This window comes from Sebastes umbrosus, chromosome 3, assembly GCF_015220745.1.
Source record: "Sebastes umbrosus isolate fSebUmb1 chromosome 3, fSebUmb1.pri, whole genome shotgun sequence".
In the NCBI taxonomy this organism is placed as follows: Eukaryota; Metazoa; Chordata; class Actinopteri; order Perciformes; family Sebastidae; genus Sebastes; species Sebastes umbrosus.
Genome location: NC_051271.1, coordinates 36194194 through 36210722, shown reverse-complemented (window position 1 = coordinate 36210722; position 16529 = coordinate 36194194). Strand labels below are relative to the sequence as shown.

The window sequence follows — 16529 nt, the reverse complement described above, 5'->3', positions numbered from 1 at the left end:
TGCCAAGAGTCCAGACCTCAACCCAATTCAACACTTGTGGGATCAGCTTGGGCGTGTTAGAGTGACCAACACAACCACGCTGGCTAACCTGCAACAAATCCTGGTTGAGGAATGGAACGCCATCCCATGGCAACGTGTGACCAGGTTGGTGACCAGCATGAGGAGGAGGTACCAGGCTGTTGTGGCTGCGTATGGATCTTCCACCGCTACTGAGGCTCCTGACGGAGTATTAAATTAAAAGTGTAAAATAGCCAATATGTCTTGTTTGTTCCTTGTTACTGATAGAGAGTTCAATCATCCAATCCACCAAACAACTCACAACAAGAGTCAATACCAACAGGAGAATACACTGTTTACCATTGGTAGAGCATTTGGGAAAATTTATCTTGGGTGCTATCCACATAATCAGTTGTGCTGCTCATCCCACAAATGCATGATCCTTACAAGTTGGACATCATTGTGAAGGTAAATAAACAGGTTTTCCAACGATGTAAAATAGAATGCCAAGTAGCATTGTAACAACAGAGAAATAATCCACCAAACACAAGTTTCTGAACTTTTCTTTCCGAGTTTATTTCCTTCAAAATGATTAAAGACTGTATATTGTGTTTTGAATATATTCTCATTTATACCACATCTATTAAGAGATCCTCCAATAACAGACAACAACCAGATAAAGATTTAGTTTTACTGTCATCGTGTGCAGATATAGTGGGTGTGTTTAGCAGAGCCTTTCAAAAGGGGCTGCAGGAGACACTCTGAACTCAGTTCAGCTGCAGAATCGACTCCGTACTCTTTAACACAAACATGGACAGAACTTATTACCAGCCAAACATGTCCAGCAACTTCGGTAAGTGACATGATAAAGTATCCATGTTTTATAGTACAGTTATTTTAACAGGGATCACTGCTGAATCTAATTTTATTTAATGTACTTCTGTAGACTAATACTTCTATAAACTTATACTGAGTAGAACTGCAAATACATTATTTTATTATTCTGACCTAACCTTTAGTTCTAAATTCATAATCTGATTGCAAATTCTGGAGCTCTACTTTTCATATAAAAACCATGATTTCTTGGTCACTAGTAAAATGTTTGAGACAGATGATTGCTATTTATTTATTTATGTTTTTTGTCATGTATTGTTATTTCTGTCTTTTGGTTCAGCAGAAGCTTTTCTCTAGTGTATTGGATAAATGTTGATTTTTAAAATCTAAGAAACCTTCTGACAAATGTGTGGATATGTGGACAGGTTTCCACCATGCAGTTCCACTTTCAGCTGACAGAGGGGGTAGTTTAATAGACCTGCTGCCACACGGTGAAGTGAACAGTGTACGGAAGCCATATTAGATCGTAGAAAGAAAGCTAGACGAGCCAGCATGAATACATGTATTTGTCTCAATTGGGGAATTTGCAAAAGGAACGTTTGAATTTCCCACATTGTAAAATTATAATTGGAACCTCCAACAAACTCCTTTTTTGGCCCTGACAAAGCAGCAGAATAGATAATTCTCTATGTTGTGCCCTGAATTGGGGAATATTTGTAGTGAGACTCATGACACGATGCCTACTCTCTGGCAGTCTCATGAGAATCTTTAATTCACTTAAACAATATTTACAGTGACAAATTCTTATAATTTATAATGCTTTGCATTTATGTGCATCTTCGTTTTCACACTAGGTCAAATTAACAAATATTAATTACTTCTATTACTTCACATTTCTTTAGATAATCAAACAAATTCACAAATTCACATTTGTCACTCTTTCTATTAAACAGGATAAATTCAATATAACAGATTAAATATTACTGCAAACAAGTCTATAAATCAATAAACATTAAATATCTAAGCAAGAATAATTAAACAAAAATATCCTATAAGACATAAATTGTTCTAAATTTCCTATGTCAATTTCTTGTCTTAACAATCACTTTATAATTAACACTCAAATACATCATCTTTACGTTTAAACACACATATACACTTCACTGGCTCATACTATGTCTTCACACATACACACGCCATGAGTCGCGCTGCACTGCCATCGTGTGACGCTATTAAAGCGGCAGGATCAAACAGAGCTAACTTGCTTGAACCAGTGTTTGACTTCACGCTCGAACAATACCAATACAACGTACAAAACACTCGACATTAGGTTAGCATATTAATAAAACAGAACTCGACAGCTTAGTAAACGTATCTGAAAGTTTTGAGTATGAAATACTTATTTCTGTACCTGAATAGGGGAATATTTGTAGTGAGACTCGTGACACGATGCCGACTCTCTGGCAGTCTCATGAGAATGAGGCACCGTAGTTGCAAGCTTCCCATTCAGGCCTCGGCAGGTATCACTAATCAATCTCAGAACAGACTTAGCAGGTAGATCACAGATGGACAGGAAGATAGGACATATTCTGACATTTAAAGAGGTTTTAACCATAATAATGTTTTTAAAGTGTTTTTAATCTTTTTAAAAATACTTTATTTTCAACACTCAAACCTTTTAAATGTTTTTAACCCTTTATGGATTTCAGTTGTTTTTATGACCCATTTAACTATGAATTAATCTTTTGTCACTATAACTAGAAGTTTATTTATAGCTGATCAGCTTTCTTCAATCAAATTCTACATATCACATCTACTCCTATTTTTGTATAAATTGTATTAAGTACAATGTATGTACAACCGGGTGTAGATTCTTATTCTGTTTCACTCATTCTTCTACACAGGATGGAGCAGAGAAAATAAGGAGGAGCTGAGGATAGTGCTGGTGGGGAAGACTGGAATTGGGAAGAGTGCCACTGGAAACACCATTCTGGGGCGAAAGCGCTTTGAATCAAAGTTCAGTGCAAAGTCTATGACTGTAGACTGTTCCAAGAACAAAGCTGAGGTGGACGGGCAACAGGTTGCTGTTATCGACACCCCGGGCCTGTTCGACACCAGGCATGGCATGGATAAAACAACTAAAGACATCAGCCAGTGTATCTCTTACGCTGCTCCTGGACCCCATGTGTTCCTGGTGGTCATCAAGCTGGGCAGATACACTGAAGAGGAAAAGCAGACAGTGCAAAAGATTCAAGAAATCTTCGGCCAGGCTGCAGACAGATACAGCATGGTTCTCTTCACTCATGGAGACCTTCTTAAAAACAAAACTATTGAGGACTTCTTGACGGAATGCTCAGAGCTGCAGGAACTCGTGGCCAGATGTAATGGCCAGTACCATGTCTTCAATAATGAGCTGAAGAATCGCCGCTCTCAGGTCACTGAGCTGCTCCAGAAGATCAGAAATTTAGTCCAGAAGAACGGAGGAAGCTACTACACCAACGAGATGTTCCAAGAGGCCGAGAGGGCAATCGAAGAGGAGAAACAACGCATCCTGAAAGAGAAAGAAGAACAAATACGCAAAGAAAAAGAGGAAGTGGAAAGAAAACTACAAGAGAAATATGAAAAAGAGATGAAGGAAATTAATGAACAACTCCAGGCTGAGAGAGAGAGGGAGATAAAAGAGAGAGATGAGGTGAATAGGAGGGAGATGGAGAGGATGGAGATGGAGATGGAGAGGAAACTGAAAGAGAAAGAGGAGGAGGGGAAGAAGGAGAAGGAGAGGGAGGGGAAAGAGAGTGAGGAGGAGAGGAGGAGGGAGAAGGAGAGGTTTGTGATGGAGATGGAGAAGAAGCTGAAAGAGAAAGAGGAGGAGAGGAAGAAGGAGAAGGAGAGGGAGAGGAAAGAGAGAGAGGAGGAAGAGATGAGTAGGGAGAGGGAGAGGGAGATAAAAGAGAAAGAGAAGGAGAGAAAAGAGCAAGAGGAGGAGATAAGGAGGGAGAGGTTGGAGATGGAGATGGAGAGCGAGAGGAAAGACAGAGAGGCGGAGATGAGTAGGGAGAGGGAGAGGTGGAAGATGGAGATGGAGAAGGAGAGGAAAGAGAGAGAGGAGGAAATGAGTAAGGAAAGGGAGAGGTTGAAGATGGAGATGGAGAAGGAGAGGAAAGAGAGAGAGGAGGAGATAAGTAGGGAGAGGAAAGAGAGAGAGGAGGAGATGAGTAGGGAGAGGAAAGAGAGAGAGGAGGAGAGGAGGAGGGAGAAGGTGAGGTTGGAGATTGAGATGGAGAGGGAGAGGAAAGAGAGAAAAGAGGAGAGAAAGAGGGAGAAGGTGGAAAGCAAAGCAGAGAGAGAGAGAGAGAGAGAGGAGAAAGAAAGGGAGATGACAAACATGATGAATGAATTAAATGAACAGCGTGACAGAGAACTGAGAGCGGAGGTAGAGAAGTTGCAGTCCAGGTATGAAAATGAGGCCAGAGAGGAAGCTGAGAAGTCTAATCCATCTTTTTCTCTGGTAAAATCTTTTAAAGGTTTGGGAAAGACAATTCGATCCTGGTTCAAATAATGAGTGGTTCGGGCTTAAACAGAGGAACCCTCCAGAATCTCCTCCACACAGGAATATATAAAATAAAATAAAAATGATTTAATCCACAGAACTATAACCACAATTTAAATTTTTTCAAAGTCACACATCATATTATACTCTCACATTGCCATTTAGGGTTCTTTTTGCATGAGTTTGGCTGGACCGCAGAGGGCCACCCATAGATATACACACATAGACGCCGCATTGACTCCTGGATCGTACGTCAACGTGGGCGCCATATTGGACAGGGCAAGACTGACCTGTAACTCCATGGGGGGAACGGGGGAGCTGCCGTTTTTCTGTATAAAAAGCACTATAACGTCTACATTTCTCAACCGATTTCAATGAGTAATTTTATATTCAAACGTTTATGATCTATGAAGAGTAACGTTAAGTTAACGTTAAGATGTTTTTTCTTTCCCCAAAGATTTTGGTGAAAAACTGTTAAATAAAACGTTTGCTTCTGTAACATCAGATAAGAGCTAGCTAACGTTCCTTATTGTTAGCTAATCTATAAACTAATGTTAGCTTATTGATGTTCATATCTAACATGATATTGTGTTTAAAACATGAAAAATACGATACGTATTAAAAGCAATATGTGTCTAATATTGCAAACAATAAAACTGATGTCATGTCTTGGTTATGCTATTAGATTATTTTGTTTTTTTTATAATTGCTGTATTATCATCATTATTTCAATAAATTCAGGTCATAACAAATATTATTTAATGATACCATTATTTATTTATGTACTATTATTTGCCTGTTATTCTGATTGTTATTATTAGTGAGTACATAATAGTAATAACAGTAGCAGTGTTAGTGGTAGCCTATAGACTGAAAGCATGATCGCTAAAACGGAGGAAGATGTTTCATTGTACATTATATTATATTATATTATATCATATTATATTATATTATATTATATTATATATTATATAATATAATATGATATGATATTATATGATATTATATGATATTATATGATATTATATGATATTATATGATATTATATTATACAGGGACCTTTACTTTAAAACGTTTAAAATCTTTAAAGTCTTTTCCAAAACGCACACATGACCTGGGGTTGGAAATCTTGAGAAAAGAAATACAATAATTACGCAAACAGTCATGATAATGACTTAGTGTATGTCCCAGATATATGTGACATGTGGGAACAGTTTTTCCAGATGACCACATGCTGGCTTGTTTGTCACAGTATCATAACTTTCATTAGGCTCATTCAGATCTTCTGAACTTCCAATGCTAGTTCCCACTGCTGTTTCACTTTTATTTTCTGTTTGAATTCAACCCTTAAATTCCCAGTGAAACAGACATTAGAGCATCTTTAGCTTCTGTAACCTATTCCCCAGTGAAATGGAATATTTGAGCGGTGTACAGTAAGAGGGATTTAAATCAAATCCTTCACATTTAATTGGACCGCTAAAAAGTGGTCGGGCTTAGAATGTAGTGTGAAACAGAGCTACTGTAGACTGTGGCTCCATAAATTGCTCTGAAACTGACCCTCCCCAACAGGAAGCTGGGAGGCTGGCAAAGCCCCCAAAGCTGGAGGGCAGGTGAAGGGAGGAGGAGTAGCAGGAACAGTCTGTGTCGGTAATGGCAGAGTGTAAGGTTTGAGTCTGTCATGGTGAACAACCTGGGCTCGTTCCATTGAGTCCAGGGGGTTGATGATGGGGTATGTCTGTACAGCTTCCCCTCCAGAAGCCAGCACCTGCACCACCCGATGGGGGCCCTTCCAGTGTGGCGCCAGCTTGGTACGGCTCTCAGTGGGGTTATTTAGCCATACCAGCGCACCCACCACGCTGTAGCTTAGCCATGCTGAATGCTGACTCCAGCCGCTCCGCCATGGACAACACATACTCTAGTGGCGATCCAGGGCCCCGGTAGTCCAGAATGCCTAGGGGCACACACACGTCAGCTGGAACCCGTGCCTCTCGCCCATGCATGAGGTAGAAGGGGGTGAACCGTGTACTGGAGTGCTTGGAGGTGTTGTATGCAAATGCAACATGCTTCACATATGTGTCCCACTCACCCCCATGAGAAAGCAACATCTTAGCCAGCTGATCGATCAGAGTTCTGTTTTGATGCTCCACCATGCCATCAGACTTGGGGTTGTAAGCAGTGGTGCGCGTTTCGGTCTGACAGGCTCTGTGAATCCGTCCTTGTGAATCATGACCCAGTCTAACGGGTCCAACTCCAAAATCCACCTACTCCTCCGTCCTGTGGGGTCATGGTCCATAGCCATGCGCCTAAGGCCCAGCAGAGGACGATGGTCAGTTATGATTGAGAAAGTAGACAGTCCCACATAGTGTTTGAATTCATGTACTGCCCACACGACTGCCCACAGTTCACGATCGAACGTGGTCCACTGCTTTTTTGTGAGGGAGAGAGCCTGGCTGGCGTAGGCCACCACCCTCTCAAGCCCCTGCATCTTTGGAAGCGTCAGTGCAGATTTTAAATGGGAGTGCAAAATTTGGCAGCATCACCACCGGAGAGGAGATAAGCACCTGCCTGAGGTAGGTAAAAGCCGCCTCACACTCAGCAGTCCACTGAAAGGGCACATTTTTCCCTACCAAGTGATTCAGCGGTGCAGCATGTTGTGAAAAGTTTCTCACGAACCTCCTGTAATATGAACAGAGGCCCACAAAACAGTATATATCAGTACTCTCAGTGCCAAGTTTTCTCAGACAAATCTTTATTTCCTAATTAAGGACAGTCATGTCCAAAATATGGGACACTGAAAAGTCTGTTAAAAGGCCTAAATCACCTTAATTAATGTAGGAAACACTCACGAATCTGCTGTGAATTGCAAAGTTCAAATGTTAAACCATTAAAATGTTTTCATTTCACTATACAGGGAACACATACAACCGTAACAAGCAGAGGGCCTGTTAGAAACCGATACATCAAACCTTGAGGCAACACAATAAACCTGAAGTAGAAGAGACTGGAGGAAATATGATTAAAAAAAGTTATTTTTATAAAACGGTCACTATATCCTGAAAGTAGTGCATGAGACAGGTAAAAAATCATGTTCCTCTGTGTCCTCCGGTGTCCTCCGGCGCTCCTAATCTGCATCTGCACAATTTCACAGACAACAACCAGTCAGAGCTGATCTGGAGTCTGCCGTCCAGCTGCCGTCTATGAGAGCCGGCTGTCAATCACTCGCAAACTCCAATCAAACGGTCAAACTAGGCAGCGCTGATCAAATATGAATCAATATTATGTTACTCTAATGCCTATTTCTCGCCTCAAATGTTTCCAGAATCATCTTGTAGTGTACTGTTTAGCTGTAATATGAGAAAGTTTGTGACCCGGCAGCCAAGTTGAGATCTGCTGAGGAAATACCAAGCACCGCCCACCAGCCGGAGCACAGCCAATAGGAATGCTCTCTCTCTCTCTGAAATGACCTGTGATTGGTCAAAGTCTCCCGTCATGTAGACATTTTAAAGCCTGAAAAACAGAGCCATGAGGAGGTGCAGAAGTCTAGTTTCCTCTCAGAGCACTTGAATGACAATATGCTTAAAGGTTATTATGGAATGTTTTGCCCAATGATGCCAAAAATGTGCTGCCTACTGAAGCTTTAAACTTGAACCTGCAGACACCCATTGCTTACCACACACTGCATTATGGATAATAACTGAATAACCAGTAATAATACATAGGCATAAAAACAACAACCTGCAGAAATTTGAAAAAAAAAATCATTTTAACAGAGATGAAGCCCCCCCATATCTTAAATAACGCATTAGAAGACAAAAAAAAACTATAAATAACCATTATTATTGCACAATGCATGCTGTCCCACATTAAGGCAAATCATCGCTGCGCGCGTGTCCGCCGAGAAGGCGCACGCCCGCGATCATGAGCCATGTCTAAGCGTCCTCTCTGTCTGGACATCGCAGGACCATGTTGGCAGCGCTACACCGGAACAGATGTTGGTGTCGGTGCTCAGAGGGGACAAGAGACATGCTGTGAATATAGAGAGGCACATCTGCACTGAGCGGTACGTATTCCCCATGGGGACTGGCTGACTCATTTCACTGCAGGATGCTGAGCTGATGGGCGTGTGTCGCTGTTTTGTCCTCTCGGGACACTTTCATTTAGGCCTGTTTGTCCGTGCGCACTAGTAAGGCTGATTCTATCCATTATGCGATCACGCCTTCAGCAGTTGATGTGTTCAAGAGCTCAATGAGACGGCTCATGTCCGCCCAGTTGAGGAGGAGGGACACTCATTGACTGTGAGCAGGGGTGTTGCCCTTCTCTCTCGTCTCACTCCACGAATGAGACATCCCATCCTCACCTATCTCACAGTGACAGCGTGTTTGTGGCCACTTTCTTTCTTTCTTATGATCCTGCCTGCAGCCTGTCACCTATTTTTGGGACTCTGTAAGATGATAAATCTAAATGTGAAATTCTGCCATATAGCTTTACAATGAAAGACACTATACTTTGAAGAGTGGGTAGTGTAGCCGACGTTGGTATCCGCACCCGATTCGACTGTTATCAGGCCATTAAAGGGGACGTGTAGTGTAGGGCTGGTTTAGATTAGATATGGTCTAAAAATAATATTGCGATATTTTTAGGCAATATATTTTCAAATATTCTCTAAGCACTTCACAAATGCTCGATTTAACCCTTTGATGCATACAATCACACCAATATGATGGTTCTTGTAGTCCTTGCAGCATATGTCTGCATTAAAACCTTCTTTTTTATATTCATCAGTGGTTTCTGTTGGAACTATTTTAATCTTGCATGCAAAAAGGGGGACATCACAAGTTCAATTTAATAAAACAGTATCCAACAGTATTCACTTTAACCAAAAAGTTTTCTGGCAATACATGCTATATATATTTTGATAAATACATAACACACACACACACACACACACACACACAACGTTTTTAATGGCGTGTAATAAGTGTAAAGTAACTTATTGTTATGTTTACCAGTAAGCTGTTCTGACATTGCTGATAATAAAAATTATTATTTTCCCAGCAGTGTAGAAGGACTCACCAATCTCGAGGTGTAGCCTACTGTGTGGCCAAAACTGCAGTCTGGTCCACTTATTCAGGCTCACAGCTTTGGTTCTGTTAGCTGGACATTCATATTTTGGATCAAGTGTCTTAATGAGTGTTTTGGAATTCGGGCTTTTCAACTACGCTGACCAGCGTTAGTTTACAGCGGCCATGATTTCTTTCCATTTTGCACTTTTTTTGTCATATGGGATTGCTTTGGAAAGCGAGGAAGCCAGAGCCATTTGCTTCTGGGCTGGTTCTGGTTGCTTTGGTCGTGTTCTCGCTACCGTACTCGCTTTGACGCTTCAGTTGTTTTGCTTTCTCCGGGCTCCAGGCTCCCTCTCTCTCCACTGCTTCCCTCCATAAACAAAAACACGCTGGCCGATTACGTCACACACTGGCCCAGGAGAGCGGTCTGGATGGGGGCGGAGTCTGTGACGTATGTATCTGTGTGTCTCAGAGGGAGCCGGAGGGAGAGAAAGAAATGCCAAAGCGAGTCTCATGCCGGCGGGGTGGCTTAAAAACATTACATGACAATTTGTAGTAGATGTTTGCGATATAGTCATTTTATATACCGTGCGTGGGACAAGCCGCGATACATCGACTATATTCGATATATCGCCCACCCCTAGTGTCGTGCTCATCTTCAGGTTCATGCTTGTATTTTAGGTTCCTGCTAGAGCATGTTTACGTGCTTTAATGTTCAAACAACACGTTATTTTCTCATACTGTCTGTCTGAATATACCTGTATTCACTCTCTGTCTGAAACGCTCCGTTTTAGCACATTTCAACGGAATGGCGACGGAATTGCGTTGCTAGGAAACAGCTTTGGGTCCGTGTTTACCTCCTGTCAGCTGTTGTCATTTACAAACACCGCAACAGGAAATAAACTGGGACACATTTAGAATGTTTACGTTTAAAACTGTTTAAAACTTTGAAAGTGTCTAAATATTGTAGATTTGTGACATCACAAATGGACAGAAATCCTGACGGCTTGTTTCAAACGCACAGTTTCTGAATACGGGCTGTGTGTATTTATCTGTGGATTGAGCATTTTGATACTTTCAGAGTATTTATACAGTATATCACTTAAACCTGCTTTATAATGTAAAAGACATGAAAATCTCACTTTTTACAATATGGGACCTTTAAATAGGCGTTATCAGTCGCTACAAGCACCATAGATGTGGGTCAAAGGGGGGCCTACTACGTTGTAAAAGTTATTGAAACTTAAAAGCAACACGTTCTAACATGTAAAACTGAATGAAACATTATGTTCTGAACACAAACAAAAAGGCTTCTTTAGGTTTAGGCAACAAAAAAACAAAACAAAAAAAAGTTAAGTTTAGGGGACAACTTTGTGTTTTGGGTTAGAATAATATACAAACACAAAGACATGTTGTTGGTTTCACACAGGATGCAAACTCTTTTTTTTGTTTTCTGGGTGAAAGTCCTGTGTTTTGTGTCCCATTCATCATCCCCTACCTCCAGCCTTTATGGAGTTTCACACTGTCTATTCTACAGCGCCTGACTTCCACTTCTGCTCCTGTCATAATTACTACAGTCGCTAGAGGTCGCTGTCGCATTCTTTTATACCTCATATTGGTGATCTACCATGTCAATAGATGATAAAACCTACTAGTGGGAGCTTCAAGCTACACTACTAGCAATATCTATTTAAAATATTTGACCACATAAAGAAATAATTTGGAAAATTCTGCCAGATGTGGTCCGATGTGCCATGTAATGGTAAAAGTTATATCTGTTCCAAAGACACACTCAAATGCAGTCATAGCGTCCTCCTGGGCAACCCTGTCTCCTACAAAATTACGTTCCTATACAACTAAACTGCATTCTCAAAAACATTTTTAAGGAAACAGTCTCCCAGATTACGGTCGCACTTTTAAACTGTTTTAAAAGTAACGTTAACACCTGGTTAACGTTGTAAATTGAAACAAAACAAAACAAAAAACTCAACAAAAATACTTGGTTAGGATTAGTAAAAATACATAATGGTTTGGCTTAAAATGACTTTGACATTGAAACAAAACACAACAAAAATACAGTAAAACTAGTTGGTTAGGTTAAGTAAAAAACATCAAGATTCAAACAACTGAAGTTTGACTTTTGGTTTCACACAAACAGCGGTCTCCTGGACGAAAGTCCGGTGTTTGTTTGACCCGTCCACTACCCCGGCCTCCTCCCTACGCGGATTTCCGTGGACTATCGTTACAAACATTACATTACATTAACAACACAAACATATTTGTGATACATAAAAAAAAAACATAATCCGTGATAAAATATGTTTCCCTCAAAACGTATTTCACAATGCCGTTTTGTTGTATGGGAACGTCATTTTTAGGAGACAGGCCCGTCCTTGCTGCATCCCTCAGCCACCCTGATCTTTCATGTTCAGTATTTTTCTTGTTTTGTGAACACCAATGCAAATGTCCTATTTTCTATAAGGTAGGTATCTAATTTATGTTTAAAGGTGCTTAATGCGAGATTGGGAGCATTTCTATTGCCTCTGCACGGCTCTCAACATGGCGACGGCTGAGCCGGCAGCTTGCAGCTAACGGTGCCAACAGCACAGTGCTGACAGAGTTAACATTGTCTACCTGTGGGGGAACCGGAGGGTGGGCGCTACGCTTCAGCTGTAACCGCCATATGAGAGCAATGTAGAGCGGCGGCCGTGAGCTAGTCGTTGGGGCACCCTCGCATGCACAAACATGCACTAAAAGCATGCGCGGCCGGCCGGGCTGTCATGTTGATGTGACCTTGAGCAAGATACTGAACCCCTAACTGCTCCTGAAGGCCGAACCATCAGTGTGTGAATACATCACAACTATCACTGAGAGCGATGCAGCAATCCTCTCTTTTTCAGGAGCACATTGTTCACATTCACAAACTGCCCAGAATGAGAAGCTGGGGGTTTACGATCTTGCTTGAGGACACCTTAGGGTTGGCAATGAGGGAGGGGCAAGTGCTGCTCTTTCACTTTCCTTGCCCAGATTCATCCTGCCAGTCCGGGGATTCAACTGGCAACCTTCCAGTCACAAGCCTGCTTCTGTAACAGAACTGAAACTCTGTGCACAAGCTATGTAGTTTATTTACATGCAAGCATATTTTGCGTTGCAAAGTGTAGGACAGAGAAAGACATGAAGGGAGGGACGGGGACGTGTAAGATCAATACAGTACTGAGGTCGAGCGGAGCCCTGTGATATTGATACTCTATGCAGTGCACCGTCTGTTTCTGAAGCCCAGGACAGCAAAAAGATCTCAAGCTTGAAGACTGTTTTTACTTTAGTAAATGATACAACTGTCAGACCTCACAAGCATGGCACTGTCTCTCTCTGTGTTCCTCTCTGTCTGTCTGTCCTCGTACTCTGGAGGTCAGTGATGACATCTGTCGGGTATTGTCTGACGCTTTCTAATTCCTAACCACATTACCATGGCAACAAGAAGAAAAGGTAAGTGTGTGCCGCTGTGTGTGAGTGCTACAGTTGACTGGCATGTAGTTTAGCCTTCATACAGTTATGGGACGTCTGTAAACTTAGCTGGTGTACTTTAGATCCCCCAAACACGCCAGTGATAATACACAGAAAGGAGGGGAGCTGTAGAATCTTGTAGTGTACTGTTTAGCTGTAAAATGAGAAAGTTTATGACCCGGCAGCCATGTCGAGATCTCTTGAGGAAATATCAAGCACCGCCCACTAGCCGAAGAACAGCCAATAGGAACGTTCTCTCTCTGAAATGACCTGTGATTGGTCAAAGTTTACCGTCACGGGCTAGATTTTCTAAAGCCTGAAAACAGAGCCATGAGGAGGTGCAGAAGTCTAGTTATCTCACAGAACACTTGAAATATGCTGAAAGGTTGTTATGGGATTTTTTTGCCCAATCGTGCCCAAAAACGTTCTGCCTACTTAAGATATTTAACAAAGAAAGCAACCCAAATCCTGGGCCGTCACCAACGCCAACCCCAGCAAATAAAACGGCAGAGAAAGTTTTATTTTGTCGTTGACTAACGTTACTCAGCTCAATGCACCAAGTGAAATAAGCTTTTAAGTCTGAAATCTCAAACATTTTTTTCAGTCCAATAACCAATGATACAGGGCTGGATAGTCAAGCCTTTAATATTATTTAATCCATGCTCAAAACGTCTGCAGGGACAAAATTTGAGGATGAAATAAAGCATGCTAAAATGTTCAATGGCAGTTATTTCCAGAACTATCTCTAAATGGATGCATTATACATATACGAAGGCTATCAAGAAATACTTTTTAAATGTCCAACACTGATATTCAGCAGTTTACTGTTTACTGTCTACCGATAGAGGCCTATACAGCCACATTTTATCAGCTCACTTGTAACGTTTTGAAATTCAACATGTCAACAGTGAATGGGGGAGAACATTTGGGTCTATCCTTAGACTCTATTTTTAATGTTTGACTGCTCTGCCTTCATGTAACACTTTAATGTCTGTGCTGTTTTTGAGCTGTAATGCACAATTGCATCTGTTTTTCTTCATTCCTAGACAGTGGTGTTGTCCAGTAGGAAGTAGTGGGCATGCTATTCATTTATCCAGATGTTTCTTTTGACTCAAATCTGCTCTCTTTGCATCTTCACTTTCCTGCTTTACAGGAATTCATTAAACATTTATTCAAATTCATGTTGCTGTTTCTGCTTTGTTGCAACATCAAGATATGATTATCATTATTTATAATCACATCTCCATAATTGTGCTTGCCTCGATTGCTGGATGATTTAAAACCTGGATCTTCTCCATTACAATGGACATTTACAAAATGGAGAGGAAAACAGCATATGGTAACCATAAATTGGAATTATTTGTGTCACGCTGGGAGAACTGGGAGAACTATGTAACACCCCACAGGCCAGATTTTATTTATTTGCAAATCTATGATTGTGTGATATTGAAAAGATAACGAATCTTAAAACAAGGCACTTTAGACAGACATAGGTGGGTGATGTACTGTATGTATACAGGGTCTGTAACTTATTTTATGGAAGTATGTTTGTTGCTAAGTGTCAATAAAAATATAATTAAAAAAACCCAACAAAACTCCATTTTCTCTCCGTCACCAGGCTCCACCTCGAAGGGCACCGGGGTGCATTTCCCTGACGACGACGAGCCCCCAGGCTCTCCAACGCGGAGAGATGACGAGTCAAACCTCTGTAGTCTCATTGCTATCCTGGAGAAGGATGGCAGCTACTTGGTCAAGGTGTGTTTGTGTGTGTACATGGAACTAGAGGGTCTGTTTCATGGCCCATCATATGCATGCAGCTATAATCAATATTTTTATAATTGCAATGTAACGGATGTCGATGTGAAAACAATGCGACAATGTTAAAGGGGTCACATAGTGATGAACCTACCTAGAATTATCTGCTGAATTTGCAGCTCCCCTCGGCTTTACGGAGGTTTTTCAGTGTCAGCTTTTATGTAGCTGTCTGGCCGGCAACTTCCCTGTTGTGGTTCACTCTCCCTGTTCTCATAGTGTTTTTACATTGTTATGGATCTTATTTGTTATTATCTAAGTTTTTCTTGATCATCTTTCATTATTATAATAAAACTACTCCGTTTGGAGTCAAAATTATTCAATTTAGTTCTTTTTTATTGACTTTATACTGTGCACAGTGGTAGAATGTGATGATGCACAGGGTAAATGTCATGGCCAAAGGCTCCACTGTGTGCACAGAGCCTCATGTAGTGGATATCTGTAGTATTTTATAGCCAGATTCCCTTTCAAGAGGTAGAAAACCCATTTGCCACACTTTGGGTATTCAAGTGGCCTAAAACCTTTGTAGAATCTATGTGCTTTGTGTTATTTATATCTGCTTTGGCACAGTTGTAGTCAAGGAGTTGCTGAATGAATTCAGTGGCATCTCTGTGCATGACATCATTGCTCTAATGGTGTTATCCACTGTCTAATCTAGAAAACATTTTAGGCGAGGATAAAAATTTAAAGTTTTCCTTTGGTTCATCACAATTTACTCAGGCATAGTAACAGTCACAATGTTACTGATTGTTACTGATGTTACTTTATTTTGGGTATGTCTGTCTAGGCGAACCACACCTTCCAGCAACCTAGGGCTTAAGAGGTTAATGTCTTGTGCATCATTTCATACACATTTCCCTAAATTCAGCCTATCTTTGGTAACGTTGAGATAATGTTCTGTGGGTTTGAATTGTTGGCCTCACAGCATGAGTTTGTAACGACTGATGCGCTGGCAGAAGCCCGCTGGCAGCTTAGTTTTTCATCTTCAAAGAGTCCTGTTCAACATATGTCTTATTAATAACTCTTGGGGGGAGGAGGGAAACTAATTAAAGGGGACCTCATAAAAAATGTTTCTTATGTTTTAATGTAAAAGGAAAAAAAGGCCAATATATACATAGCCAATTTTTTGTAACTATCAAATATCTATATTGGTATTTGCCTCAAAAATCCAGTATCAATCTATTTTACAGTTTGGAGGTATTGGTATTGGAGGTATATTTAGGCTTCATACCTTTTTCTCCACTATATCTATCGGACAGCTGTAGTTATCGTAGATTTTACATTCACAACCCTACTCTTTGCCTGTACTCTGTCGTTCCTCTATCCAGGCCGGTTTCCTGAAGTGCCACAACTGTTATGAGATTGTCTTCACCGTCCCAGATGTCCCCACACTGGGCAAAGAGCTCTCCTGTCTTCCTTCCTCCTCTCCAACTCGGAAGTTTCCCAGCCTCCGGGTCCATCGGATTAACTCCACACTGGAGGGTAAGGCCCTGATCATACAGAGCATTTTTTTTCAGTTTGCTGCATCTATTTTCATTGTAGTGAGGCAACCATCGAATGAGTGCTTAGCTTAAGAAGTTAGTTTACACATTACACACAGGACCGAAATACATACACGCATGCACAAACAGGACCTATACACATGCAATAATTGAGAGATGTCAGAGCGAGGGGGCTGCCCATGAAGGGCAGTTGGGGGGTTTGATGCCTTGCTCAAGGGAAGTGCCCAAGAGGCAAACTGGCACCTCTCCAGCTACCAGTCCACAGTC

General features: G+C 41.2%; 2 protein-coding genes across 3 annotated transcripts in view; both read left to right on the top strand.

Moving 5' to 3' along the window:
• Positions 1 to 644: 644 nt before the first annotated feature.
• LOC119486027 (GTPase IMAP family member 9-like) overlaps positions 645 to 16529 on the top strand; it is a 25744-nt gene continuing 9859 nt past the window's right edge. Inside the window, exons 1-2 of the mRNA XM_037765927.1 lie at positions 645 to 850; positions 2736 to 3336. Coding sequence (XP_037621855.1) covers positions 808 to 850; positions 2736 to 3336 — 644 coding nt within the window. The 5' untranslated portion in view covers positions 645 to 807. The remainder of the gene's footprint in view (positions 851 to 2735; positions 3337 to 16529) is intronic.
• The window catches only part of LOC119486029 (UPF0687 protein C20orf27 homolog), a 13465-nt gene continuing 5210 nt past the window's right edge, over positions 8275 to 16529 (top strand). The window contains exons 1-4 of one of the 2 annotated variants that reach the window (XM_037765928.1): positions 8275 to 8441; positions 12858 to 12930; positions 14567 to 14703; positions 16089 to 16242. In XM_037765928.1, the coding sequence (XP_037621856.1) occupies positions 12912 to 12930; positions 14567 to 14703; positions 16089 to 16242 (310 nt within the window). In that variant the 5' untranslated portion in view covers positions 8275 to 8441; positions 12858 to 12911. Of the gene's footprint in view, positions 8442 to 12852; positions 12931 to 14566; positions 14704 to 16088; positions 16243 to 16529 lie in introns of both variants that reach the window. The other variant, XM_037765929.1, reaches the window with a different exon arrangement.